This window comes from Theobroma cacao, chromosome 4 (assembly GCF_053813885.1).
Source record: "Theobroma cacao isolate CCN51 chromosome 4, ASM5381388v1, whole genome shotgun sequence".
In the NCBI taxonomy this organism is placed as follows: Eukaryota; Viridiplantae; Streptophyta; class Magnoliopsida; order Malvales; family Malvaceae; genus Theobroma; species Theobroma cacao.
Genome location: NC_142642.1, coordinates 39246745 through 39273583, shown reverse-complemented (window position 1 = coordinate 39273583; position 26839 = coordinate 39246745). Strand labels below are relative to the sequence as shown.

Below are 26839 nucleotides of genomic sequence, written 5' to 3'. Positions count from 1 at the left end.
ACTCTTTCTGTCTCTTTTTCTTTATCAATCCATTTTTGTGAAAATGACCAACAAATTTAGACAAAGGTATACATTACAATTGTTATTTAAATAGCTTAAAAAAGCAACCAATTGACTCATTTTTCAATTCTCTTTTCTCCATTAATACCACCATTTCCTGTCTCGAGAACTTACTTTCTCCTCCCTTCTAGTGGTTTCTTTTCTTCTTTGGGAATGGCATAGAGACAACAGCCAATCAAATATCTCCCACTGGCGAACCCTGCCTAACATTGGACTTGGATTTGAAAGCAGAGTGATGGGGTAAATGTTTTAGATATTGCTTTTGGCTTTTTTTTCCCTTTGGTTTTGGTACACGCAATGTTATGACGAGGGTCATATCTTTTGCACCGCCCATTGCTTCGTTGAAGAAGAGGTGTCAATTGCATACAAACGAAAACCCCACCAGAGTTTTCTTTGCCTTTTGCCAACCTGACTTTCCATGGCTCTTTCCTGCACAAGCACCTTTGCATTTCTACAAACAGTGAAGCCTAACTATCCATTGGTTGTTGGAGTTCATTAAAATTTGTAATGGAAGTGAAGTCAAACATGCCCCAAACCTTTTTATCCATTAATAAAGAGAATGGTGCGTTGGAAGCTTTACCTTCCACTTGCAAGCTGCCACCCCACACCTATTGTTTTAAAAAAGGGCAGCTATCTAGGTCTTTACCTGTTGAAAATTCAATGCCACTAACAAGCTTTTGAAGACAACTACAACTTGGCCAAGTGTCATGCATGCATAGATTTAACTCTTAATGTTCTCATACATGTGTCACTGTTGATGACATTGCCATCCACTAAACCTGAATGATCTAACAACATGCTTGACGGTGGAAGAATTTCATAAAACGCAGGATGGCTCCCTTTGATTTAATACCAACAAATTGCTGACAACATGATGGGCTAGAAGATAGGACAGTAGCCAATTACTTAGCCATAAATGTACTATTATGCCAAAGGTGGCAAGACTTCCAAGATTTGTAAATTCAGATATTACTTCATAAGTTTAAATCAAATTGTTCTGTTACATATTACATTATATGGCAAAGTAGTACAATTCCTAGGATGTGATTCTTCTTTTTACATCAATGTAACAGGAAAAACAAAATTTTGTACATTATGGGAAATTCAAGCTGATGGGGTTCTTCAGTTTCTTGAGGACATAATCTCAAGAGCCTCTCTTTTTTGTCCGAGTACATTGAATACTGTCGCAGCAATGTGTGATGGTGTAAGACCAGCTTCGGCCAACTGGTCAGCTGGTGATCCATGGTCTATATACCGATCAGGAAGAACAAGTGGCCTCCACTGCAAATTAAATGGGAAGTTTCAATGCAAAGAAAAAGGATTCTATGGCTAAACCACTTCCAATTACTACAGCTATGGACGAAGTTCAAGTACATGATTTTAGATTGGTACCTTTACTGTGCCATCAAGAAGACCGTCAAGGGCAAGGAACTGTGCGACATGAGAACCAAAGCCCCCGATTGATCCTTCTTCCACTGTAATGAGAACCTCATGTGATTTTGCCAGCTTGCGGATGAGAGTGTGATCCAATGGTTTACAAAATCGGGCGTCTGCAACTGTCAACCGTAAGCCATGTGATGCCAATAAAGAGGCAGCACCTAAACAGCTCTGAACTGCTGATCCATAGCCTAATAGTGCCACTCTTTCCCCTTCAATCAGTACCCTGCCTTTTCCAATCTGTAGGAATATTAAAAGCATTTTGAAATTAAGTAGTTAGTATGATTCCTTAAGTGTTTTCTTCTTCTTTTTCACAATAGGAACATGTAGAAGCTTGCGTCGAAAGTCACCTCAAGTGGAACTCCTTTGTTTCCAGGTGGCACCTGAACTCCCAACCCATTTCCTCTTGGGTAACGGAAACAGCTGGGACGGTCATCTATGGCAGCAGCCGTGGCTACCATGTGAAAAAGCTCAGCTTCATCAGAGGGAGCCATGACCACCATGTTGGGGAGGCATGCCATAAAAGTGACATCAAAAGCCCCGCAATGCGTGGGACCATCTGCACCAACAAGGCCAGCTCTGTCCATTGCAAATCTTACAGGCAGCTTCTGCAGATCAACATCATGTACAACCTGTTGCAGCAAATAGAGCACATTCTTAATGAATTTGATGCAGAATTTTGAATTAGTACACAGAATATTAATCTTTTACAATTTGTAAAAGATAGGAAATAATGTAGAAAGCTTTAGTAGCTTGCCTGGTCATAAGCCCTTTGCATAAATGATGAGTAGATTGCACAAAATGGTTTGAGGCCTTCACAGGCCAGACCTGCGGCAAAAGTGACAGCATGTTGTTCTGCTATCCCAACATCAAAACATCTCTCTGGGAAACGGCGAAGGAAGAGATTTAATCCTGTTCCACCTCCCATTGCAGCATGGATGGCAACAATATTTTTGTCAGCCTCTGCTTCTGCAATCAAAGCCTCTGCAAAATATGTAGTGTATGACTGGGTAGCAGAACTGCCTTTGAATTGCTTTCCAGTTGCCAGATCAAACTTTACAACTCCTGAGAAAAGAAAGCCAAGTACAATTTATTCTTTTTTATTCTTTAAAGTAATGTCATAAATCAAGTTGGTTAAAGTAAATCAAATGAAGTGATATCTCTTCTAAAAAGGCTTTTTATACCATGGTACTTGTCAGCAGCTCTCTCTGCATATGGATAACCTCGGCCTTTCTCAGTGACAACATGGATCAAAACCGGACCTGTGGTTTTAGTACTCTTAACCTCTTTGAGAATAGATACTAAATCATCTATATTGTGACCATCAACAGGTCCAATATAATATAGTCCAAGCTCTTCAAAAAGTGTTGACCCGGAACCACTGATCATTCCACGAGCATACTCATCAACCTTTGCAGCCAGTTCATGCATAGGCCCACCAATTTGCTTGGTAACTCCCTGCAACAAGTCCACATTTAGTTCCAGTTACTTTTAGTTTCCAGGCAAAATATTTTTATTTATTCAACTTCTACACTTTTCTACTTTACCTTGGCAACCTCTCTTAGTTCTCGAAGAGGCCTGTTTGATTGCAGCCTACTAAGAGCACTGCTCAAAGCTCCCACAGGTGGTATAGGTCCATCTAGCGTAGCAGTTGGCAGAGAAACTTGTTTATTGTCATTAAGAATAACAATCATATCAGAATCCAGGTATCCCGCATTGTTCATGGCTTCATAAGCTTGCCCTGCAGTCATGGCACCATCACCTATAACAGCAACTACATTATTCCTTTCTCCCTTTAGATCCCTGCCCACAGCCATTCCTGTCCACCCAAAACATCAGCACGATTATATCTCCGAAGACCGAGTGAACAAGGCTTTACATAATGGAATAAAAAATAGGACTTCACCATATTGACTTCAATAGTAATGACTGGGGAGAAAAAGCAAAAGTTCTTGTCCTGTAAGGTTATAACACAGCAAAAATTGCATGCTAGCAGAAGAATAAGGCATCTATATCTAACCACTTCTTAGAAAAACATCCCAGAATAAAAAAGATAAACAAAAATATATATGCACAGCACTTTAGTTATGAAGAAATTATTCAAAAGATTTACATGCAACACAAGGAAAACCTTGGGACAGATTTTAGAAAGAATTGGTGTATATACTTTCCACAGGTGTTATCTTTGACTAGGAAAAATTTGAGTCCAATATCGGTTATGTGTTACAACTTATTAACCTTACTCTGCAAAATGAATGGAAAAGGACGAGGTTAATACCCAAGCCTGCAGAGATTGTGGTTGAACTGTGACCAGTGCCAAAGCAATCATATTCACTCTCTGATCGTTTTGTGAATCCTGCCAATCCATTAGTTTGCCTCATAGTATACATCTTATCTCTTCTCCCAGTCAAGATTTTGTGAGGGTAAGACTGCAAATCAAATGAACTCTCATCAGAAGGATTTTTCTTTTTTCTGTTAATTAGAGTAGTATTAAGTCTTTCACAGTAAGCTATAAGAAAGGAGACACTAAGAAAAATGATAATTGAACCTGATGACCAACGTCCCATAATATTTTGTCTTTAGGGGCATTGAAGACATAATGAAGAGCCACAGTGAGTTCAACCACACCAAGGCTTGAGCCTAAGTGACCCCCAGTTTTTGAAACATTGAAAATTACGTCAGACCGCAATTCATCTGCTAGTTGTTTTAGTTCCTGTGTTGAGGATTATTCAAACATGCAGTTTAGGAGAGTTCCCCATATTCCCATATCAAGAAAGAGATTAAGGTGTCATAATTCAAACATAGTTTGACATGTTTTGGCTGTTTTACCTTGACAGAAAGATTTTTCATGTGTATTGGATAGTTTATAGTGTCCAAGAGAGGTGTTGGTGGTCTCTGGGAGTGATATTCTGCTCTCTCTGATAGTGATGCACAAACCCCACCTGGCCTTTTCCTGACCTGCACCTAATCAAAACAAAAACACCAATTTCTTTCAACAAAAGTTTCGTATACTTCTAACTGAAAACCCAAAAATTCACTGAATTCCAAATCAAAGAGGGAAAACCCAAACCAAGGAATGGATAACAGAAAATTTAAAAAGAGAATATATTGGCGGGCTCTCCCTTTCTGATAACTAAACTAAACCCGGTAAACAAGACTCAAAAACCTTTTAAATAAAGTAAACAACTTCGAATTTAGTAAAAACAAAGAACCAAGTTTTAAAAAAATTTGACAAAAATGAACAAAACCCAGTTTTTCTCTTCACATAAAAGACAAGTGAACTTCCATTTTGACATTACAAACCTGATTGAGCTTATGTAATGGCTGGAAAAGCAGATCTGTCCCACCAAGCAAATGGGAAGCAAAAGAAGTAGACTTTTGAGGATCTGAAGCTGCTGCCCGGTTGATATGAGCGGGAAATGAAAATGCACAGAGAGCCATGGCCAAGAATATACAGAGAGAAATGGAACTATTAACAGGCCTCTTAAAAAAAGCTGTCACTAGAGCTCAAAATGAGAACAACCCAGAAAAAGTCTCCGCCGTTTAGAGTGCAAGAGTGAAAGAAATCCACTCAACGAAGAAGATTTATAAAGTATTTGGTCATGGCTATGGCCTGTCTTTTCACTGTGTTTATTGCTGATGCTAGTGGAGGAGTAACTTGAATTTGGACTAAGCCTAATTTCTTAAAAATAAACAAACATAAATAAGAAAAAAATAAAAGAGAAATCAGTCTTCCGAACACGCCTGTGGACTAAAAGTGACGGTTAAAAGACTAGAAAATAAACCAAGAAAGACACGGAGCTTTTTAGTCTTTGGCTTTCAATTCATTACAGGGGTTTTATTATTACAGGGACAGCAAGGCTAGGCTGCAATGCTTCACGATTGAGGTGGCAGGTCGTTCTCTCATTGGGCCACGTCAATGGAAATCAGGAGTGGATAGATTGGGAGATAGATTGTGCAATGCCCGCCTACTTTTTCCATTGTATCTATTCCTCGATGGAGAGATGGGTTTGTCCTTTACCACCTACAATCTGGTCTCCTAGGCTTTGGATACTTCTGTCGTCTCATTGGTTGATGTGAAAGGCGTATTTCACCTCTTTTATTCTTCATTTTTGTGAATCCTACCATCATTTTCAAGTAAACTATGGCGTGTACACATTACTAAGTTTCAGATTAATTGTTTCAAACTGTACTTTCCATGCATGTCTCACGTGGGTTACAAAATAGTTTAGGTAGCCATTAAGGGTCCTGGGCCTGCCCTGTTCATAACCCAAGAGAGAGTTAAATGAAATAATGGAAAATTTAGCCATGTTTAGTGATGATATCATCATTAATCATCTTATAATAACAATCATGGTGATGCTGCAATGCAAGCAGCCAAAGACAGATTGCCAAACCAGGAAACCACTAGTTCTGTGGGTATCAAGCTTGCCTTTGATTCTTCTCGGCCAAAGTACGATAAAATTGGCTTACACTTCTATAATTTGAACTTTTTTCACCTAACGTTTTGTATATTTTTTTCAATTAGTTTTTTATAGATAAATTTTATTTTCGAAAAGGTCGCAGCTTCTATTTTATAAAATAATCAACAAGATATTTTCTATTCAAAAGTTAGTCAATTTTTTTATATTTGATGAATATTTTGATAATTTTATTAAAAAAATTAACATTGTAAATGAAAAAATTTAAAATTACAAGAAATGTATGTAAATTTTTTTTTTATTAAAAAATTTAACGAATTGAATTTTATAAATTTTTTTTTAAATGACACTTTAAATTATATCATTTTAATTACTTTGAAATGACTCATTGGTGCCACCTAAAGGTAAATAGCCAAAATTAATGTACCATTAATGTGTACTATTCTTCTTTTGATTGGTCAAAAATAATTTTAATCAAGATAAGGATACATGCACAATCTCATTCTAGTACATATTCATGCCATGTCAAGATAGCTAGTCAAAATTAAAGTATCATTAATGTTCTGTTATTCCTTTGATTGGTGAAAACATAATTTTAACCAAGATAAGGATATATGTCCAATCTCACTCTAATAAACAGTAGAGAGGATGTAGGATTCATAATTCGTTTTTAAGATCGTGACGTCTTTTTTGATATGAAAAAGGAGAGGATGTCATGATCTTATCGAAGAGTTATAAATCTCACATCTATGTATTAAAATGAGATATAACATTTAAAAGTTCACACTATTTTTAATTTGGGGTTTTTGTTAAATAAATCGTGGTTAAAATATACAATATCTTACAAATTTGTGTAGATTGTGAAAATAAAGGAAAAAATGAGAAAAAGAAAGCAGACTTAAAGCCTAGCTATCCTTCAATTTTCTATTATGAAAACCAACAATTGGCTCAAAAATTGGCCTATGCTCCTCTGCTATTATTGAAAAGAATAAATGAAACAAGTTCTGACCATGGAAAGCACTATCTTTCTCTGAATATCAAGATTAACTTCTTAATTCTTTCATTGACTTCCAGAGGTTATTTGACAGTTCCAAGTCTTAATGCAAATTTCCAGTCAGATCATTGACAAATATTATCCTTTGCCAAACCATGGGCTGCTCCAGGGATTGATTGCTTTTGGCCACCTTGACTTGACATTCATATTCAAGTCCATTTTCTTTGTACCAAACATGTTTCTGGCAAAACATTGGAAAGGTAAATGAAGATGCCGCTTGCTGAAATGGAGAAAAACACAGCAGAAAGGCAGAGAGAACACTGCAATATGGGCAACCCCATTAACTCGAGGATAAGAACCCTCTGTCTTTTTCAATCAGTACTCGAATTCTAGAGCCAATGGCAGTGATCCATTAAGATGGTGCAAGGTGCAAAGTTTTTTCAAGGAAATGGGACACACTGACGGCAAAAGCCATCTTTGGTAGGCCAGATACCATAGAATATGAAATCTGCAAAAATTGCCAATCCATTATAATTATCATTCATAGACAGATAAAGAGAAGGAGCTCTGATAAATAGACCAAGGCTTTTCCTTGTTTCAATTTGCTTGACAGCTCGATTCTTTCCCTTGTGGCTTGTGCCATTATCAATGGCCAAAGGAACACAACATTTTTTTATCTCACACCTCAATTACATTTTCAGAACCCACGCCAACCCCACCATGCATATCACGGAGGACGGAGACCAAGTTTAATTTAGGGAGAAACACGTGCCAACTACCATCACAAACATGTACATGAAATGAGAAGACAGTGCCCAATTTGAAGAGTTCCATCACTGGAAAACATGAAGCATGTGATCTATGCCATAATGTGTGAAGTTTGTGAATTTTTTTTTTTCTAGGATTAAATGCTTGTCATTGACAAGTTCATAAAGTCATTGGTAGTTTTATTGCCAGTCATCTACATAAATAATGCAGCATTTAACACATGATAATGATCCTCAATAATTCAAACTTTGGGCCATATCCTGGAGGATTAAACCAACAGGCCATATGGCAATGAAAAAATCATGCTCGACTTGAGAGAGGGAGGGAGGGAGACAAAAAGGGAGCATAATTGATGGAGAAACAAATACAAATAAAGACAGACGCACTTTATTCAAGCTCACATAATTTGATATTGTTGACAAGAAACAGCACTTGTACATTGATTTAAAATTTGATGGAAAACAGAGCAGCTGATACATAATAGGTTCCTTATTTCATTTTTTGTTCTGTGAAAAGAACATGGCGATTTACCCGAGGATCATACTTGCGAAACTCAAGTTTCTCTGCCACTTTCTTAGCACTTTTCCTCTTCACATAGAAGAACCCAGTCCCAGCAGCCGAGACAAGCCGGATAAACATAAAAGTCTTTTTCTTCTTGTCACCCATTCCTGAACGTACAAGGGAAAACACAATCAAATCAGTAGAAACAGAAAGTTTTTATTAAGAAAACAATGTCTTTACAAATTAGCAGTAAGAAACATTTTTGATCCCACCATTCTGTATATGTATGAATAAAAGTGTATTTATTATATAAACTTAATTGACCTACAGTTTTAGATCCACACATGCATATAAATTTGGGCTTCACAGCAAGTGAGCAACCGTCTGGGTCCAAATACATACAATAAACATCAAATATGTCGACAAAAAACACATAAAGCACTCCACCATCCACATCCCTACAGCACTCAAAAAGAACAGAAAGTTTGCACTCAATCGAGCGGGGTGGCCCCTCCAGTCCAACAATTCCAGTCAATTTGAGCCAGGAACAAATATTTAGCTGAGTTCAGCTCGACTTGAATGACTAATTGATTATATAAACAAATCTTTTTAGTTTTTATTGAAGTATAAGTTAAAAAGTTTGCAGAAAGCGGGAGGGAGGGTGTTAAGTGTTCAAGGAAACAATAACTTTCTGCCCCTTAATTTGTGGCTGTAAGTATATAAAAATGAAGAAACTTTCTAATGTTGCAAATTGCAAATACGAATAAATCATAGTAACTAGCTTATTAATATAGGAATTAACAAAATAGCAAGAGCTAAATTTCACAGTGCGCAACCGAGCATTTGGCTCATTGGTTTGTGCATGATCCCTGCCTAAAGAGCAGGGTTCGAATCCCCTCTCCCCCAATTGTAAAAAAAAAAAAAATTTCACAGCATTTCCACCCCGTCAACTCATTTCCTTCTCTAAAGCTACCAAAAAAAAATCCTAAGACAAACACTAGTAAAAACTAATCACCCAATTGCTAATCAATCACCATTTCTGTAGGTTTAAGAGCATACATCTAAGCTAAAAAGCCAGAGACATTGCTGAATAGCCAAACCCCACTCTGCCCAACAATTTAAGTCTATCAGATGCCAAGCATTTCATCCACTTCAGAAGAAAAATGGGTTCTAGCCACAATTCAGAACACAAAGCTAAAACATATAGTACTACAAAGAACCATCACTCCTAATGAAAAAAGAAAACCCATCTTTTGCAACAATGCAATGAAAATGAAAAGGCAACTATTTGGTTCAAATCAATACTTGAAAATTCCACGCTAATATCAGATCAAATATCTCTGTAAATTCCAGCAAGCTCAACACTTTCTCTACCACAGACATCATAAGGAACAGAAAGATGAAGCAAAGAAGAGATATCAAGGAAGTCGCTTTAGCACTAGATCAAGTAACAAAATTTGAACTTACTGTTAAATTGTCTCGGAAATCACTGTTTTGAGATTGGCTGAAGAGAAAGAAGGGCAAAGAAATTGAACAAAGCCGAGGGTTTTGGGGGCCAAGTGAGCGAGAAATACAAAACCCCAGAAGCTATATACAATGACATAAATACCCTTCAATCTAAAATGAATTACCAATTGGTTCCACCGTTAGCATCGGTTAGCATTTCCTCAGTGTCTTCACTGCCCTAGAACTTTAGACCCCCATTTCTCTCCCTCAGTCTGCTCTCTCAGTTTAAGCAAATACTCAATTAATTGATAAGGTAAACGATTAATTCCCAATAAATTTTCTTTCTTTTTTCCTTAATTGTGGAAAACTTGGAACTTTTTGAGAAAAAGTTGGGATCTTTCTTTATTCTTCGTTTTTCTTGGGATTGGTGCAGAAAGAAGTGATCTTTGTCAGGGGTGGGGTGGAAATGGCGAGCGTGGTAGATGCGGTGGGAGAACCGATCCCGACGTCGTCGGTGCTGATGTCAGCAGCTAAGCACATAGAAATTACATGTATGTCGGAGAACGTGGAATTCCTCAAGTGTAAGAAGAAAGATCCAAATCCTGAGAAATGTCTCGATAAAGGCCGCCAAGCTACTCGCTGTGCCCTTGGCGTGTAAGCATTGATTTTCGGTCTTCGATTTCTCAAAATTATTTGTTTTTTTTTTCCTTTTTTTGCTAAATTTTTTCATATAAGATAATGTTGGAATTGAAAAAGAAATTGCAATGGTCTGATTGAAGCCAAGATTAACTAGGACTATTGGATTTTAATCCTTTTAATGGAAATGTAGCATGTGAGAACTTTTGGAATTGGGTTTTCAAAGGTTTTATACTGTGAAAGTGAAGCTAAAAAGAACATGGGATTGGCCTCATCACTGCGAAAGGGGGGGGAGGGGGGAGGGAGGTGGGGGAATGAGCCTTTAGCATTGGTTTCGAATTGTTGATTGAAGCTAAGTTTAAGTTTTGTTAGGAGTAGAAGTGCTTTCTTATGATTAGGCGAAGTAGATTCTGATTAAGCCTCAAACTGATGATTTTTCTTCCTCTTGGTATGTTAGTTTGGTTTTGTGGTTAATTTGAAGAAGTTTTACATCGGTGTAACATAGACGAATCAAGTCGTAATTAGGTGGCCTTCTCTTTGTGTTGAATGTAACCATAGGGCTACCGACTTTCTCTATTTACAGAGTAGGTGTTTGCCATGTTCACCTACTTTGTATCCGATTACATGGGAAGAAGCATTTTGTAGCTTAAAATGCCCTAAATACTGACTATCTTGTGGTTCTTAGTTGCGAGTTACCAGAAAGCTACGGTTTCCATTTTGATATAGAATCTTTATGAAGTTCCAAGGCAACAATAATTAGATCATGGCAGCATTACATGATGTAGAGTTCTAAAATGCTAGGTCATTATTTCTTTAGTCTTTTAGAGTGCATATCTGAAACAAATTAGAACTCAAGTGATTCAAAATATCCTCTTTAAGTTATGGTACCTTTCAATCTTTTATCTTTGTAAAGTCTGCTCTACTGCTTTTTGTAGCAATAGTGATATTGAATCCCTTGAAGGTAAAATGTGGGAACTCGATATTTCACTCTTTTCTTTCTCTATCTGCCACTTTAATTTCATTCCAACCAAATAAGGTAGTAGTTTAACCTCATTCCAATTGCTTAGTTTCTTGGAATGGCTTTCTTTTATATATTAAAGCACACATCCTCTTTGCTTCTCTTTACTGATCAGTAGGAACATGGTACCTTCCTATTCCTGGGTTAGATTGAACAGTCGGTTTTTCTTGCCTGTGAATCATCTGGACTACTAAGTTAGCTTGTATATTGATGCTCTATGTAGACAACTTAAGTTCATAACAACCGTTTATCGAAATCTAAATGATTATATATGCATGAATGTAGCACAATTTCCGGGGAACTGAGCATTACCCTAATACACGTTACAATGAGTATTACCTCATTGCTTTAATAGATTGTTTTCTTAATCATGGAATGTTTGACTTTGCAGGCTAAAAGATCTTTATCAGAGATGCAAAGACCCAATGGAAACTTACGTCGGATGCATGTATTACCACACGAATGAGTTTGATTTATGTCGCAAAGAGCAGCAAGCATTTGAGAAAGCATGCCCTTTGAAGTGATTGGCAAACAAACACCTGTAGTTCCATGGTTGAAATAAGTTAGGCCAGTTTGCAATGAGCAAAAACTGTTGTTGCGTACACTTATATCCAGCTTTCCATGCGATACGCATTGTCTCCCTTTTGTATGGTTGAAGATTGTTCTTGGGAAAAAATTTTTTCATTTTCAAGCGAAAATGACTCCACTGCCATTTTTGAACATAATCAATGATGAGTGATTCATTCATGATCTTTTCTTTTGTTATCGGCTGCTAAAAGCATGTAGGTTTTTGGGAACCGAACCACATAAATCCGGTGCTCTGCAGTATTATAATTCTTAGTACTGAACGTAACCCAGAATCAGCCTTGTGTCAACTTCTTGAACATAACAGAGAGCTCGTTTTGTTTAACTGGTAATGGGACCTTTATGAACTTATTTGGAGAGAGAGAGCTTAGCATCATGATGACTTGAAAACCCGCCAGGAATAACATTGTCTTTGAATAAAATCAAAACTGCATCTTCCCACATCAACAATGAGCATAGACACGAGAAAAGGTTTACTTGGCAACTTCCAATATTTCAAGAGACCTATCATACACAATATTCTCAACTGCATTAAGTAAATTCGAATGTCCTTCTGGTGGATTCTGCAAGACATTAATGGGTTAACACCAAAAACGGTGGTCGGCAGCAACCACATTTCACTCACACCTCAAACCGCAAAAGCAGGGAAAGAGCATAGAATAAGCTCCATCAGAAATCACAACTCCAATTTGACACATATACTACAGATCAATCCGTTAAAGATGGAAGGTAGATTGCAACATCAGTCAGACATTGTATCTCAAAATCCTTGAAAACAAGATGCAGCCATATCTCTTAAGAATACTTAAAACTGCTAGAGTTTGAAAACGTCCTTAAGCTACCCTACTAACTCATAATATTGCTTTCACCTAAAATAAACACCAAAGTAACACATATTACAGTTTCCAGCAGCAACCACATGCACATCACCACAAGAAGGCACCATAATTGGAAAAGCCACTAGCGAGGACTGCAGAGAAGAAAGCACCACAATTTATAACTTCAGCTCTTGTGCAGGACTCCAACTGCAAGTATCAATAAAAATTTGTCAGAAAGTTGGAGAGCACCTACCTGAAGGATCGTGAACGAGACCTTGAAGGACTGAGACTGTCACGCCTTGGACTCCTTGACTGGCCATGCGCATAGCGTCTCTCATCATGGGAACTCCGACCATTCTCCCTAGGACTTGGGGACCTTGGCTTGGTTCTGTATTCCCTATCACCATGTGGAGAACGTGCAGAAAGAGACCGTGAAACAGATCTAGATCGCCTGGGAGAGCAATAATCATCTTTTGCCCCATGATCCCTTGAAATAGATCTAGATCGACTGGTAGAGCGATAGTCATCTCTCATGCCCCGATCCTGTGAAATTGACCTAGATCGCCTGAGGGAGCGGTAATCATCTCTCACTCCCCGATCCCTGTCCCCAGTTTCAAGTGAAAACAGAATGCATAAGAAACTATTACTCCATACAAATAACACATATATTGACTATAAGGGCAACAAAATCTATTCAGTGCATATAACAACAGTACATAGAATGTATAGAAAGGAGTATTTTTCATTAAGGGCAACAAAATCTATTCAGTGCATATAACAATATTACATAGAATGTATAGAAAGGAGTATTTTTACTCTTCACAAGGCAAACCTCTTCCAATATAAAATAGATGATACGCATGAAGATGACAACAATTTTCTACAAGCATCCTCGCACAAATCAACGGATTTAAATATTGACCTTTACCTGCACCTTTCCAGTGTTTCTGAACAAATATATAACACTTGGATCCAAAAACTGAGTTAGGCTCTATAACGTTGTACTGGTTGATCAGCATCTGACAACTTCATAGCTCTCTTTGCCCCAACTTTCTAAAACCTCAAATTATCTTTTTCTTGGACAATGCCAACAAATCTCTACCAGTAAATACTTTGATTGGCTTCCTTTGTTTGAGGATGATTCTTTGACCAAATATAAGCTCTAAATTCTTTCTTAACTGGATAGTATATGAAAAGAAGATATCAAACTTAACAAATTTTCTCATGAAAAAAACTAATTAGCAACTCATATGCAAACGAAAAAGATAAGGTACTCCTGTGATTTTAATCATCTCACAAACATTTTAGCTGGTCAGTTCATTCAATGGCAGCAAGCCTCACAAACCCAAAGTCAAAGAACAAGACCCCGTTCAATTTGTAGGCAATAGCTGGTGAAGGTGGAATTATGGAAAATACTTATGGAGAAGCTTTGATAGAAAATCAAGTTGTCCATCACTTTATGATCTCTTTATCTTTATTAATCCAGAAGACTTTAAAATCTCCCTTTTCACTTTACTATCTGCATAAACAAGGCCACCACAGTATATATTATTTTAATCTACTGGAGGACTTAGCATTATGTCTAAGCGACAACAATCATTGAATATTAAAACTTAAACAAACACAAAGGAAAAACAAACGGAAACTATAACTTAAGTTTGGCAGCTTCCAAAAATTTAGCTCTCACCATTGTAATGCATAGCTTCATTATCACCATTAACAAATTCAATTGAAAGAGATGAGAAGGTAAACAAATTTTTCTATTTCACTGGTGATATAACATCATCATAATGCTAGCATTAAGTGAATAAGAGTAAGAAATTAAAAAAAAGATAAAGAAATTATCCATAGCTACAACTTTTATTCATCTTCCTAACTATGCCACATGGGGAAACCCACAGAAAGTAGTAACTTTTGGACACTTGCATGAAATGAGGCAAGACAATATTTGTTATCAGACTTGATTACCATCATGTCAACATTAATAAACAACTTATGAGTTAGAGTACTGCCAAAATTATATGGCCAGACACATCATAACATTCCAATTGCTCTCAGCTTCATGGGTTATAATTTCCATATATTCCTCTATAATCAAAAGAAAGGATAATAGAATCCATAGTCAATAATCTTTACCACACTATAAATGTTGAACAGTGGAGTTATAGAATAACTCAATGCCAACAAGAAGAGCCACTACTTATAAATTAAAAAGGAAGCATAAAATGCCTCAAACAAATAAAATTCAAACCTTGAATCATGCCTAGCAGGTGAAGGCGAGCGAGAGTAAGCTGTGAACAAAAACAACAATAATTAAGCTTGTATTAAAACAGAGAATTATCTTCACAACCATATCCTATTAATGAGGTCTATTAAAAAAAAGATAAGAGAAAAGCATAAGTAAAAAATTTAAACTGACAGCGATATCTGCGTCTTGGGGACCTTGGTGGTGTTCTCCTGCTTCCTCCATGTCGACCACTTCAAATGAAATGAAAGAGTAAACAATGCTTGATCACGTCAGCATTTTATTTTAACACTCAGGTGGCAGAAAATAACCATGAGATTACATAAGAGAGAAACTAGTTGTGGCACCTTGTGCGGGTACTCAAGCGCATTTCTTGAGGAGTTTTTCTATTCTCCTCAGCAAAAACAATCCTTATCTCACGTCCACCAATAACTTGATGATTCATTCGTTGTTTTGCTTCAGCTGCATCTTCACCATATCGAAACTTCACAAAACCAAAGCCCCTTGGCTCCCTACAATTTCAAATCATAACAAACCACAATAGAAGTTGGACACCTTAATTGTTACGAAAAACAAAATATCAGCAGGCCAACAAACGGGTAGAAAAACAATTTCTCTAAGAATATTATTATGTTCTTATTTTCAGTTCAAAGCAATACAAGTATCAACATACAAATCAAAATCTAAAATATCCAGAGAAAAAAAACAAATGAATAAGAATATAAAACCGAGCAATAGCATACCCGGTGTAATAATTTTTCGGCAGATACACGTCCTTCACTGGACCGTACCGCTCAAACGGAACCCTAAGATCTTCTGGCCTGCAGAGCACAATGAAATCAAACTTTTAAGTCTCTCTTTCCAACAAGAGAAACTTCCTATGACACAAATTTTAATAAAAAATTCTTCAAAAATTTAACTAAATTCAAATTTCCTATCCTCTATTCAATCGAATAAAAAAAACTAAACAAAATTACAGTTAAAGACTTAAAATCAGTGTTTATGAATAAATGGAGAGAGAGAGAGAGTTAAAAACCTAGCGTCGAGAGGGAGATTGCGAATGAGCAAGCCGGAGGGAGCAGGGGATCGGCGGTCTCGGTGAGAGCGGTGACGGTCGCGAGGGTCATCCTCGTACTTCTTCCTGCCACGTGTCGGAGTCCTGCTACGGCGACGTGGACTGTAGCTTCTACTTCGGCTCCGATACCTCCCCATCCCCTAAAGCAAAACACAAAACCCTAGAGCAGAAAGGAGAGAGATTGAGGGGTTTCTTTTCTTTTGGGGGGGGAAGGGGTATTTAGAAAGTTTTGGAGGGAGAACAGAAAAGCAACGAGGGGATAGACGAGAGCGAAAGCAAAGGTAAAATTTACCTTTAGTGAGGGTGAGAGACTGAGAGTGAAGGGTTAAAAACATAAGGAAAGCAACTGCTCTTTTCCAATCTCTTAAACATTAGTCAAAGTCAATGACTCGGACGAGATTTTAAAGCCCATTGGGCTTAATCTCATTTCGTTGACATGTCTGAGAATAAAAAAGTGGACGAAACTTGTACGGCCTCATCGCACCTTGTTGGGCTTCGAGCCGTAGTGCATGATGGACTTGACACACAGATTTGAGCTCATCTCGATTATCATTAAATCAAATATTCAAGATATTTCCAATAATATCTTAGGCCTCTGGAATTTGTATATTTAACTTGAAAGTTTCAATTAAATTATATTATTATTATATGATTCAGGATTTACTAAGTCTCTATATTTATACTGGTAAAAAAATAAAAATTTAAAGCCTTATTCAAAATTTTGTTCTTCGTATAAAAGTTCAATTTGAAAAAAAAAAGAAAAAAAATTTTACTGCACCTTGATTAGATTAAACTAATTTCAAACTCAAATTGAACTTTGTGTGTTTACTTATATATTTATATTGAAAATTTATTTATTTACTTTTAACCAACTAAAATAATGTGATCATCAAAACTTCAATAGTAAATGTGACATTTATCTCAATTATATAATACAATCTTTTACATATATATATATATTCATTTATTTATTTTAAGATCTAACATTTATCAATATTTCATTTCAAGACTCGACTTATTACTATTTTCAATCCAATTGTGATGTACCCTTTTGAATTTTATCCATTTAAGAAAATATTTATATACTAATGTTAAATTTATTTACTTTTTAAATTAATAAATTTTTAAAAAAATTGAATTTTAATTTAACGAAAATAATAAATTGAATTGCTGAAATGAAAATTCGACACAATTAGCTTGTCATGATTGGGTTGTGCTTATGAATTGAAAGGTAAGTTCAGCCTTATCTTTGGTAGTTGCTTTCTTTCTTTAAAGCTTATGCAAACAGTTTGGTCACTAATCCTTACTTCAAAAGCAATCCTCAACCTTTTCATGCAAAATCCTGTTCCAACTAAAGACAGATTTCAGTATTTCAAACTTAACATGAATTATTATAATAATTGGAAATTGCTGAATGAAAATATTTTATTTTATGGTAATGATAATGGCAAGCATGATCAATTGATGAGTGACAATTAATATTCTTATATATTTTTAATCGCCATCATTAAGTTATTGTCAAGGCATCTAATGAATATCATGAATTTTTTTTTGTTGCTTTTCTAATTTAATTTTAAAATTTCAATCATTGTAAAAATCATTACCATTAAACAAAATTATATGTTACGAGTTATTTTCTATAAACCGAACTAATTCATTTTTTTTATCTACAACAATAATATGTTCGAAATTCAATTTTATCTTAATTTAAAAGATTATTGATCTTGAATATTTCGTCGAATCATTGAGTTGCGTTTACCAATAGAGTAATGTGATAAACATCAACCCTAATTCAAGGAACGAAACAAGATTGGGGTTGTTTGTTTGAGAGTTGATATTGGAATCGATTTTGACAATAGTAATTATTCAAAATCAATGTAACTTAACTTAGGAATCAAGACTCTAACAAAAAAAATAAAAAATCAACATTAAATCATACACAAATTCATCGTCTTTAAAAAATGCTACATGCATATTTAATAAAAAAATCATGTTTTTAAAATTAACGAATCTCTCAAAACACTTGTTAAAATTAATTAAATTAATATTTTTAAATTTAAGAACAATTAATATATTAATTATAAATATGTTATTATTTGGCATAACAATATGCTCTTTTTTTTTAATGAAAGGCAATAATAATAATAATAAACTTTATAAGAAAAAATCCTTTGGACAGCTTTGAGGCCAAAGCAGCACCATCTAAATGTATGACTTTTGGCTTCTGACAAGCATCTTCCCCAATAATATCCGACTTTATTGGAGCAAACATGTCATCACATATCCTCTTCATTTCTTTCGACAACGATCCTCCACCTTCCAACTCCCACGCGCTTCCCTTCCACGCATTCTCACAACCCAGCGCGTGCCTCTCCTGCGCGTTTCACCGTAATATACCATGTCGGCACATTAACCACAATTGCGGAATTGCCTAATTTATTAATAAAAAAAAAAGAATACAGTAAAAAAAAAAAAAAAGAAGGGAACGAGTTCGACTCGAGACGCCACCTAATCTTAAACTGACCCGACCTCCTCCTCGATTTCTTCCCTTTTCCGTCAACTAATTCAACCACCACTAACCAAATCATCTGGACTTTTTAGGGTTTTTATTTGTAATGGAACGAGCTCCATCTTCTCCTACAACGCAGACGCCACGCGGAGCTCGTCGGTCTAAGGATCCAGAAATGGACGTTCATGTTGGGGTGAACGAAGCTGACCCGACCTCCTCCGTTTGGGACTGGGGCGATCTCCTTGACTTCACCGTAGACGATCACTTCTCCATCTCCTTTGACGACGAGAACTTATCTCCTTATCCTTTAGAAGCTCCAGCTCCGGATTCGGATCCAGTTCCAGGGCCGGATCGTGTCAGGAAGCGGGACCCTAGGTTGACTTGTTCAAATTTTCTAGCTGGTCGCATTCCGTGCGCGTGCCCCGAGATCGACGAGCAAATCGAGAAGCTTGAAGAGGAAGAGGCGGGGGCGCCGGGGAAGAAGCGAGCCCGAACAGGTAGGATCGGGTCAGGGACGTGTCGTTGCCAAGTTCCGGGTTGCGAAGCGGATATTAGCGAACTTAAAGGTTACCATAGGAGGCATAGGGTTTGTCTCCGATGCGCGAACTCGAGCACCGTTTTGATCGATGGAGAAACCAAGAGATATTGCCAACAGTGTGGCAAGTAAGCTCTATTGTACTCTCTTTTCTTACTTTTGCTAATTTTTTGCCTCTGCCATTCACGTTTTAGGTTAAACTTAAGTCAATCTGCTTATAATTTATGCTTTATTGTTGATTTTTAAGGATTTAATGAAGTATAATTGAATGCATAATTTATTTGTATCTTTAGGTTAGAAGTGAAATTTTAGAATTACATTTTAATTTTCGCAAAAAGTAAATAGAAAAAATAACAACAGAAGGGAGCCTTGAAGTTGTAATTCAATTTTCCCTCTTTGCAAATTCAGCGGAATGTACAATTGAATACATACTTTGTGTTTTTGGTTAATGGAAGTCTATAGAAGTGATAATTTTGAATTCTAGACCATGAATGAAGTTGTTATTTATGGTTAGATGTAAAAGCTGGATTGTTTTGGTTATTGTTATTTCTTGTATTGAACTGTTTATTTTGTCTATCAATTACTTGTCAGGTTTCACCTGCTGTCGGATTTTGATGAAGGTAAAAGGAGTTGCCGAAGGAAACTAGAGCGTCACAACAATAGACGACGTAGGAAGCCTGTTGGTTCTAAGACTGTGGCCAACAATGAATCCCAAGGGGCTGTGCAGAGTGAAGATGTTGCTTGTGATGGTGAAGCAGGAAAAGGTTCTATAAATTTAGTTTAATGAAGCTAGTTGTGGATGGAATCATCCTTCCTTGTAGGAGCTGCAAGTTTTCCTTCCATGTTGGATAATGTGTTCTTATGTATTATACAGATGGTTCAAGCTTGAGTGGCCAGATAGCTGAAGAAGAAGCAGCCTTCGAGTCTGAAGACGGGCGTGGTTCCACTCATTGCTCAGCTCCCATGTTACAGAGTGTTAATAATGATAGTGTTGTAACTCTTATTGACACTGAAATGGATGGAAGGAAAGATGACTCCAAGTTCTCACTTTCTACTTCTTCCTGTGACAATAAGACTGCTTACTCATCTATGGTGGGTTCTTTGATTTGTTTATGCTATCTGCATTTTATCTCAGTTTTTGTTCATAAGAGGAAGCTTGCCAGTGATATATTTATTGATTGTGTGTTTCATTATAGTGCCCTACAGGCAGGATCTCATTCAAGCTTTATGATTGGAATCCGGCAGAATTCCCTCGAAGACTTCGGCACCAAGTATTTAAAGAATTACTCTTACAGTTTAGTATTTAAATAAGTAGAGCCATTTTTTGTGGTTAGAGATCTGAGGAATTGATTGACATGTGGCTAACTGAATCTACAGATTTTTCAATGGTTGGCCAATATGCCTGTTGAGTTGGAAGGCTACATCCGCCCTGGTTGCATAATCTTAACTGTGTTTATTTCAATGCCGAAGAATATGTGGAACAAGGTAACAGTTCAATCAGATGGTTTTGATCTCTTTTTAAGCTATATTTGATCATGTTTTGACCATACAGACTTGCCTACATAAATCACAGACATCAATATCCAAGTTTAAAGCCAATAACATGTTGTCCTCTTTCTTTTTCTCTCAGCCAGAAATGTAAGGAGAAAAAGCTTTTGCTGATATTCCCTTAACTACATAGTTTTGGAAGTCTTGAGTTGTTAATCTGGTATTTGTAACTTGCTTGTGTTTATCAGCAACAAATGATCATTTGGTATATGCCTATATGGTATATTCATCAAATAACTTAGAATGTACATAAGAATGCAATTTGTTCTAGTGTGGAAATTTTGTTGGTTATTGTGGATGTGCATTAGGAAAATTCCCTAGATATCACTATAGACAATTTGGAAATATGCTATGTTCTTGAGTGTTTTATGCTCTTATTTGTACTTAATTAATGTCGATAGTCAATATGAATGTAGGCCAACCTTGTGATTAGTTTTTCTGTCAATTGCTCTTGCATTTCTGTCCTCTTTCATGTTTTTGGCAGATTTGACAGGAACTAACCTCATTTTTTTCTTCTACCAAACAGTTATCTGAAAATCCCATGACCTACATGCATGACTTTGTCTTTACGCCTGGAAGGATGCTATATGGGAGAGGCTTCATGACTATTTATCTGAATGACATGATTTTCCGTACCAGGAAAGGTGAGAATAACATGTAAATTTCACTAACACATTATTTTCATTTTCATTTTACATTTCGATGTCTGCATTTGAAAAGCTTTGAAGCGATGGTATATTGGCATTTCTGGAAGATAATTTCCAGTGAATGATTTTTTTCCTTATGTGCGGTCATGTGCCAGCCTTAGCAGCATGCATATAGGAGTTAAGATTTTGTATCATGGATTAGGCTCTTGATTTCATATTTATTCTAAATTGCTTCGTTTCCTTGTTTTTAAATTCTTCAGTCTTCTAGGTGGCTGCATTTGATCCATTTAGACCTCTTAGTGTGATTAATGTATCTTGCTTGTGTAGATGGAACTTCTATGGTGAAAATTGATATGGAGATGCAAGCCCCAAGACTTCATTATGTTTATCCCGCATGTTTTGAGGCTGGCAAGCCAATGGAGTTTGTTGCTTGTGGAAGTAATTTGCTGCAGCCCAAATTTCGGTATGGGTATTATCTTTATAAATTATTATGTGTAAAATTTCTCTTTCCTCTTGATTTTTATCGCATTTATTACTTTTTTTTCTTTCTGTAAAAATCTTTAGTTGACAATTATAGGAACTGTATTTCTTTTCAAATCTCCTTTATGTTGTGTCAGAATAGTGAATTATTATGATATAAAGCTTAAGAAAGATGATAATTATTCCAGGTTTCTAGTATCTTTTGCTGGAAGGTATCTGGCGTATGATTATTGTGTTGCATCCCCACATGTTCAGAGTAAAGGGGATTCTCCTAGTTGTGATCATCGATTATACAAAATACACGTCCCTCTAACTGAACCTGATCTCTTTGGTCCTGCATTCATTGAGGTGGGTATTGTGAAAGTTCTGTCTGAATATTTGGATAATTGTCTCATCTCAAAGTGAATGTTTGACAATTCTATTTCAATCTATGCTTTATCTTGTTAAATGGATAGAGGCAATGTTATTCACATCCAATACTTCTTAGCTATTGCTGGCATGCGATAAGATTATTACAATTATATCAAATCATTTTCTTTATCCCCTAAGTTTAGGTGCGATAAATTTATATCGATCTGGATGAGGTTTTGCCTTAATATGTTTGAGTTCTCTTATTGGGGCATTTTTTTCATTTATGGATGTCTTTTGTAGGTTGAGAATCAGTCTGGATTATCAAATTTTATTCCTGTCCTAATTGGAGACAAGGAAGTTTGTTCTGAGATGAAGTCAATACAGAAGAGGTTTGATGCATCTCTTTTTCCGGGAGGATCAAAAATGTCTGCAACTGGGTCATTGTTGGAGGCATGCGAAGCTTCAAGTTTGCGACAAAGAACTTATTCTGAACTTGTTTTAGATATAGCATGGTTATTGAGGGAGCCTAAACTGGAAAATTTTCAAGAGATGATGGCCTCTTCTCAAATTCAAAGATTCAATTGTTTATTGAGTTTTCTCATACACAACGAATCAACAGTCATTTTGAAGAAAGTATTACAAAATCTGAAGATTCTGGTGGAGAAGACTGGGTTTAATGGAGCTAATGATTCTGACATAAGATTATTCGAGAAACATATGGATTATGCTAGAGACATCCTTAGTATCAAACTTCAGAAAGGTGAAAGTCTAGTGCTGCATTCAGAGTACATCGAGCGAGAAAGAAATTGGTGTTTGCAGAGCAGCTTTAAAGATGATGAGCTATCAGTTGTTCCAAATGCTTTTCAGGTGAGAACTGAATTTTATTAAATAAGCCAATTTTTATTTTCTTGTTTTGTATGTTCTAAATAAGGCACAATGGTTTTGTATGATCCATGTAGTATGCACCATGTCTGTGGAGCAGTGTTTGCCTGTTGATATTTTCTTCCTTTTGGTCAATCCTCTTTAATTTTGTCTCTCCTTAAACCTCATTCTCTTTTTTCTCTTTTCCAAGCTTGTCTCCCTAAAACTATTCTTTTTCATTCTGTGAGCTATACACACTTGTCCAAAATCCACTTTGTTCTTTGATGGTTGGCTGTGGCACTCTTTGCACTCCTCCCTCTCTTTTCGTCTTCATCCAAGTTTACGATCTTTTTCTTTTTTCTGGCCATGAAAGAAATGTAGTAGTGTTTTGTGTAGAGCATATTTTATGTTTCCCTATCTTGAGAAATTTCTGCCATAGCATCTGCTATGTATAAATATTTGAGACGTGTTAAAACTTCTCTAGTGTGCTACAAATTTGGTGTTATGCTTTATGAAATTTTGAGCATTATGGTGTCTTAATGCATAAAAAGCGTTTTACTTTGTGTCAACCAGGGAATAAATATATTTCATTACAAAACATATCATCAAGGAGAATATAAGAGGGATTTCGAAACCTCTTGAGGTCATTTTATTTATCTTTTTACATATTATACTTAATTCCATGCTTATAATGTTGTTTTATTTGCAGGACTTGGAGGAAAGAACAAATGGTAAATTACGAGCAATGACGGCATCAACTAGTTTCACTAGAAGTGAGACTGTTCCGCTTTTAAATAGAGAAATAATCATGAATGTGAACCTTAACAAGGAGTGCCCAAGAAAATCATGTAGTCCCATTTTCACCGCCACAACATTGAGATCTCGTCCTGCTGTATTAATACTTGCTACTGCTGCTATATGCTTAGGGATGTGTGCAGTCCTTTTCCACCCTAACAAAGTTGGTGAGTTTGCAGTAACAATACGGAGGTGTTTGTTCGACAGGGTTGTAGATGTTGAATAAGGTCTTCAAACCAAATAAGTGCCATGGATCTCCTCATATGTAAATACATAATGTATGTTAGGTTTGATGAAATCAGGCTGTCGGAAGCTTCAGCATGTGAATGTACTCCCCGGTTTTGAATTTGATTTCTTCGATTTATTTGACCTCTGTTTCCTCAATCCAAGTGCATCTGACAAAATGGGCAATCTAGAATTTGTAGAAGTATGAATGGCAATATTGCAGGATGTTGAATGTAAGACTGAGGGACCTCAGTTATTGTAAATCTTAAATCTACAATTGTTAAGCAGTTTTAGTGTGTTCGTAGTTCCCTGTATTATTTTGTTCTATTCCATGGGTTGGCTCTCAAAGCATTATCCATGTACTGAAAAATTTTCTTTCGGCAAGTTATTTTCCGGTTACGAAACCAAGTCTAAATCAATATTCAGCTTCTCAAACTCGCCAACAACAGTGACTACAAACCTGGTCTTGTTATTTGGTTAAAAGCAGGAAAGAAAAACAAACACAACAGAACAGAACGGTATTGCGACAAACTGATCTTGCAGAGGCGTCGATAGGATGTGAAGGCAAAGAAGACGACAATGAAAGATGAAAGCCAATAATAATAACTGAAAGATCGTAAGAGCATCAACTGCGATACAAGTAGGAATGTTACAAGTTTCCTACAAGCAGCAGCCAATTACGATCCATGGACCATGGCCATCACACCAGTTCAAACCAAACAGTCCGACCCCAAAACTTGAACGCTATCTGGCATTCAATTCTGTATTGGGCCGCTCAGTTAGCTTCATCCCTCTCCTTGTGAAAAGTAGCCATATCTCCAGACCTTGGCATTTCTACATATAAAACAGGCTTTGGATGAGAACAATTCAATTTAGTGGAGCTTTCCCCGGGGAAACTCTTGAACTGCCGCAGAAATGGGGTTGGGATTTCCCAAACCTTCTCTTAACATCGGTTTTCTCTTTACTCAAACTTTGAATGGAAAGAGAGCTTGGATTGAGCTTCAATTTATTGTACTAGTTTTTACTTGTTATCCCCGGCAATAATGCACTGCCAAGGTTTCACTGAACCTTTCTTAACGTTTACTTCCATGGATTGGAGTGGTTGTTCACCCGTCACCATGCATGAAGCTTCCTAATAAGATCAGCGAAATCTGAATAAACAAACAAATATTACATATTAAATCATACAGATGAGCCACGAGGAAAATTGGCAAAATAAACAAGATTGGTCGAAATTTGGCACCAATCTTACCCCAAGTTGAGGAAATAGAAGCTATGGTTTGCGTAGGCTCTGACTCAGATTGACAAAGGCATGTCGGGGAAAACAATTGCTTTTAAGTCACATACAGCTAGCTTCCTAACTTTCTTTTTTAATGTACGTTACTTCCTGTTTGTCGATTGAAATCTTGTCCTTTTGTTCGAAATGGGACTTCCCCAAACAAAAATTTAATCTAAGTCCCTTGATTCTTGATTTAATCATGTGACAACAAAACTTTAGGTTTTGCTGCCTTAATGATTATTTGTGGGCTGTCTAGGTAGCTGTCTATCAATAAAGAAAACAAGGGTAATTATTAATAATTGTGATTAAATAAGTTAAAAAAGGGGTTAAAGTTATACTTATAATAATAACCCTAATCTTGTGCCATCATAATCAATAGGGTGTCAATGAACGTACATTAGAGAGTGACAGCACAAGTTGCAACAATTATGAATACATGACAAATTTTGAGATACAACAAAAAGTTTTTTGTCACTTGTAGTTTCAGCTTAAGGCTGGTTAATGTCATTAAGCCTATCTCATGTACTATGTTGTTTCTATTTTTCTTTCTTTCTTGAACACCCAACCACATTAATTAGATACATCAAATAGGTTACCGTCACATAATCACAGATACCAAACTCTCATCATTGTACTAACATTTTCATGATGTGATACATAACCTTCAAGACTTTTTTTTTAATTTTTTTATAAAAGCACTTAAACATTAATTACCATAAAAAAATCTTTGGATAAACTGTGAAATAAATGTCCATTATTGAAAATCATATAGTATTAAGTTTGATTTTTTAGCTGCTCTTTTCAATACAATTAAGGTTCTGCTTGGTAGGAAGGAAAATTTTTTCCAAAAAAGGTTTTCATGAATTTTAACTATTTGGAATAGAAAATATTAATTTTTCATGTAAAATATTTTATGGTCAATAAAAAAAATACCCGTTGATCATGTAAAATGTCTTACTTCTTAAATAATAAAAGTTAATGGGAAATATTGAGTTAGACTACCTATAATTTCTAAATTATTTTCAACCTTTTTTCAAAAAAAAAATCAAAGCATATTAGTCAAATTAAATGGAAAAAATTCAACTAAATGGCAAATGGATATGGGACCAGATCATAGTAGGTGTACGACATTAATTATGCCCTTAACAAATATCTATGGTGGAAGTTACTTAATTATCCTCTAATTACATTTAAACAGCAATTACCCTTTTCTTTTCTTTTGGATATAGGCATTCTTTTGACATGATTACCATTAATGTTTACTAAAAATGGTTAATGTTAATATAGTAATAGTTTTTTTACCTTTTTCTTAATACCAATAACTTTTAAACAACTAATAACATAATTTTTCAACTTAATTCATCAAAATCAAAATTTTTATTTTAATTTTCGTGAAAATTAAAGAAATACACATACGTAGAGATGAAGAGTATATATATAAAAGATTTTGATAAAATCGAAACGAACAATTTTAGTCAAACACGAAAACGATTACGATAAATGCCTACCAATGCTTTCATTTGACCAATTGATTTTAAGGTCAATTATGAAGTTATAATACTAAGCAAATTGTATCAGAAATGTCCAATAGAATTTTTGCGGCTT

General features: G+C 36.0%; 5 protein-coding genes and 1 long non-coding RNA gene across 6 annotated transcripts; 2 read left to right on the top strand and 4 right to left on the bottom strand.

Annotated features, from left to right (window-relative positions):
• Positions 1-1013: 1013 nt before the first annotated feature.
• LOC18603409 (putative 1-deoxy-D-xylulose-5-phosphate synthase, chloroplastic) lies at positions 1014-5305 on the bottom strand. Its single transcript, XM_018120108.2, has 10 exons — positions 4801-5305; positions 4327-4461; positions 4046-4210; positions 3776-3926; positions 3045-3316; positions 2682-2955; positions 2255-2562; positions 1848-2129; positions 1453-1737; positions 1014-1341 (listed from the first exon to the last, which is right to left on the bottom strand). Exons 1-10 carry the CDS (start codon positions 4936-4938, stop codon positions 1183-1185), a joined length of 2169 nt encoding a protein of 722 aa, XP_017975597.2. The 5' UTR covers positions 4939-5305; the 3' UTR covers positions 1014-1182.
• A 2740-nt stretch (positions 5306-8045) lies between these two features.
• On the bottom strand, positions 8046-9780 carry LOC18603407 (Ribosomal protein L33 family protein). The gene is made up of 2 exons (XM_007035368.3): positions 9649-9780; positions 8046-8348 (listed from the first exon to the last, which is right to left on the bottom strand). The coding sequence occupies exon 2, from the start codon at positions 8344-8346 to the stop codon at positions 8170-8172; it is 177 nt and encodes a 58-aa protein (XP_007035430.1). The 5' UTR covers positions 8347-8348; positions 9649-9780; the 3' UTR covers positions 8046-8169.
• Positions 9781-9797: 17 nt separating this feature from the next.
• Positions 9798-12033, top strand: LOC18603406 (Cox19-like CHCH family protein). Its single transcript, XM_007035366.3, has 3 exons — positions 9798-9940; positions 10061-10281; positions 11673-12033. Exons 2-3 carry the CDS (start codon positions 10094-10096, stop codon positions 11803-11805), a joined length of 321 nt encoding a protein of 106 aa, XP_007035428.1. The 5' UTR covers positions 9798-9940; positions 10061-10093; the 3' UTR covers positions 11806-12033.
• A 535-nt stretch (positions 12034-12568) lies between these two features.
• On the bottom strand, positions 12569-16306 carry SCL28 (SC35-like splicing factor 28). The gene is made up of 7 exons (XM_007035365.3): positions 15966-16306; positions 15673-15750; positions 15277-15441; positions 15104-15162; positions 14936-14975; positions 12938-13285; positions 12569-12836 (listed from the first exon to the last, which is right to left on the bottom strand). Exons 1-7 carry the CDS (start codon positions 16139-16141, stop codon positions 12827-12829), a joined length of 876 nt encoding a protein of 291 aa, XP_007035427.3. The 5' UTR covers positions 16142-16306; the 3' UTR covers positions 12569-12826.
• A 2147-nt stretch (positions 16307-18453) lies between these two features.
• Positions 18454-24242, top strand: SPL7 (squamosa promoter binding protein-like 7). Its single transcript, XM_007035363.3, has 10 exons — positions 18454-19176; positions 19640-19812; positions 19923-20140; positions 20245-20319; positions 20426-20533; positions 21123-21240; positions 21571-21706; positions 21912-22071; positions 22375-22941; positions 23645-24242. The coding sequence occupies exons 1-10, from the start codon at positions 18620-18622 to the stop codon at positions 23954-23956; spliced, it is 2424 nt and encodes an 807-aa protein (XP_007035425.3). The 5' UTR covers positions 18454-18619; the 3' UTR covers positions 23957-24242.
• A 98-nt stretch (positions 24243-24340) lies between these two features.
• LOC108661790 (uncharacterized) lies at positions 24341-25288 on the bottom strand. Its single transcript, XR_001927622.2, has 2 exons — positions 25208-25288; positions 24341-25106 (listed from the first exon to the last, which is right to left on the bottom strand). It is a non-coding gene; the product is annotated as an uncharacterized LOC108661790 (long non-coding RNA).
• Positions 25289-26839: the final 1551 nt, after the last annotated feature.

Coding starts and splice junctions, on each gene's coding strand:
- LOC18603407 (XM_007035368.3), bottom strand. CDS start 8,346: ATGGGTGACAAGAAGAAAAAGACTTTTATGTTTATCCGGCTTGTCTCG.
- LOC18603406 (XM_007035366.3), top strand. CDS start 10,094: ATGGCGAGCGTGGTAGATGCGGTGGGAGAACCGATCCCGACGTCGTCG. Junction 10,282..11,672: donor ACTCGCTGTGCCCTTGGCGT/GTAAGCATTGAT, acceptor TTGACTTTGCAG/GCTAAAAGATCTTTATCAGA.
- LOC18603409 (XM_018120108.2), bottom strand. CDS start 4,938: ATGGCTCTCTGTGCATTTTCATTTCCCGCTCATATCAACCGGGCAGCA. Junction 4,462..4,800: donor CATTACATAAGCTCAATCAG/GTTTGTAATGTC, acceptor TGTTTTGATTAG/GTGCAGGTCAGGAAAAGGCC. Junction 1,342..1,452: donor TTCTTGATGGCACAGTAAAG/GTACCAATCTAA, acceptor TTTAATTTGCAG/TGGAGGCCACTTGTTCTTCC.
- SPL7 (XM_007035363.3), top strand. CDS start 18,620: ATGGAACGAGCTCCATCTTCTCCTACAACGCAGACGCCACGCGGAGCT. Junction 20,141..20,244: donor AGACTGCTTACTCATCTATG/GTGGGTTCTTTG, acceptor GTTTCATTATAG/TGCCCTACAGGCAGGATCTC. Junction 22,072..22,374: donor TTGGTCCTGCATTCATTGAG/GTGGGTATTGTG, acceptor TGTCTTTTGTAG/GTTGAGAATCAGTCTGGATT.
- SCL28 (XM_007035365.3), bottom strand. CDS start 16,141: ATGGGGAGGTATCGGAGCCGAAGTAGAAGCTACAGTCCACGTCGCCGT. Junction 15,442..15,672: donor CCGAAAAATTATTACACCGG/GTATGCTATTGC, acceptor TTGAAATTGTAG/GGAGCCAAGGGGCTTTGGTT. Junction 14,976..15,103: donor CCCAAGACGCAGATATCGCT/GTCAGTTTAAAT, acceptor TTTTGTTCACAG/CTTACTCTCGCTCGCCTTCA.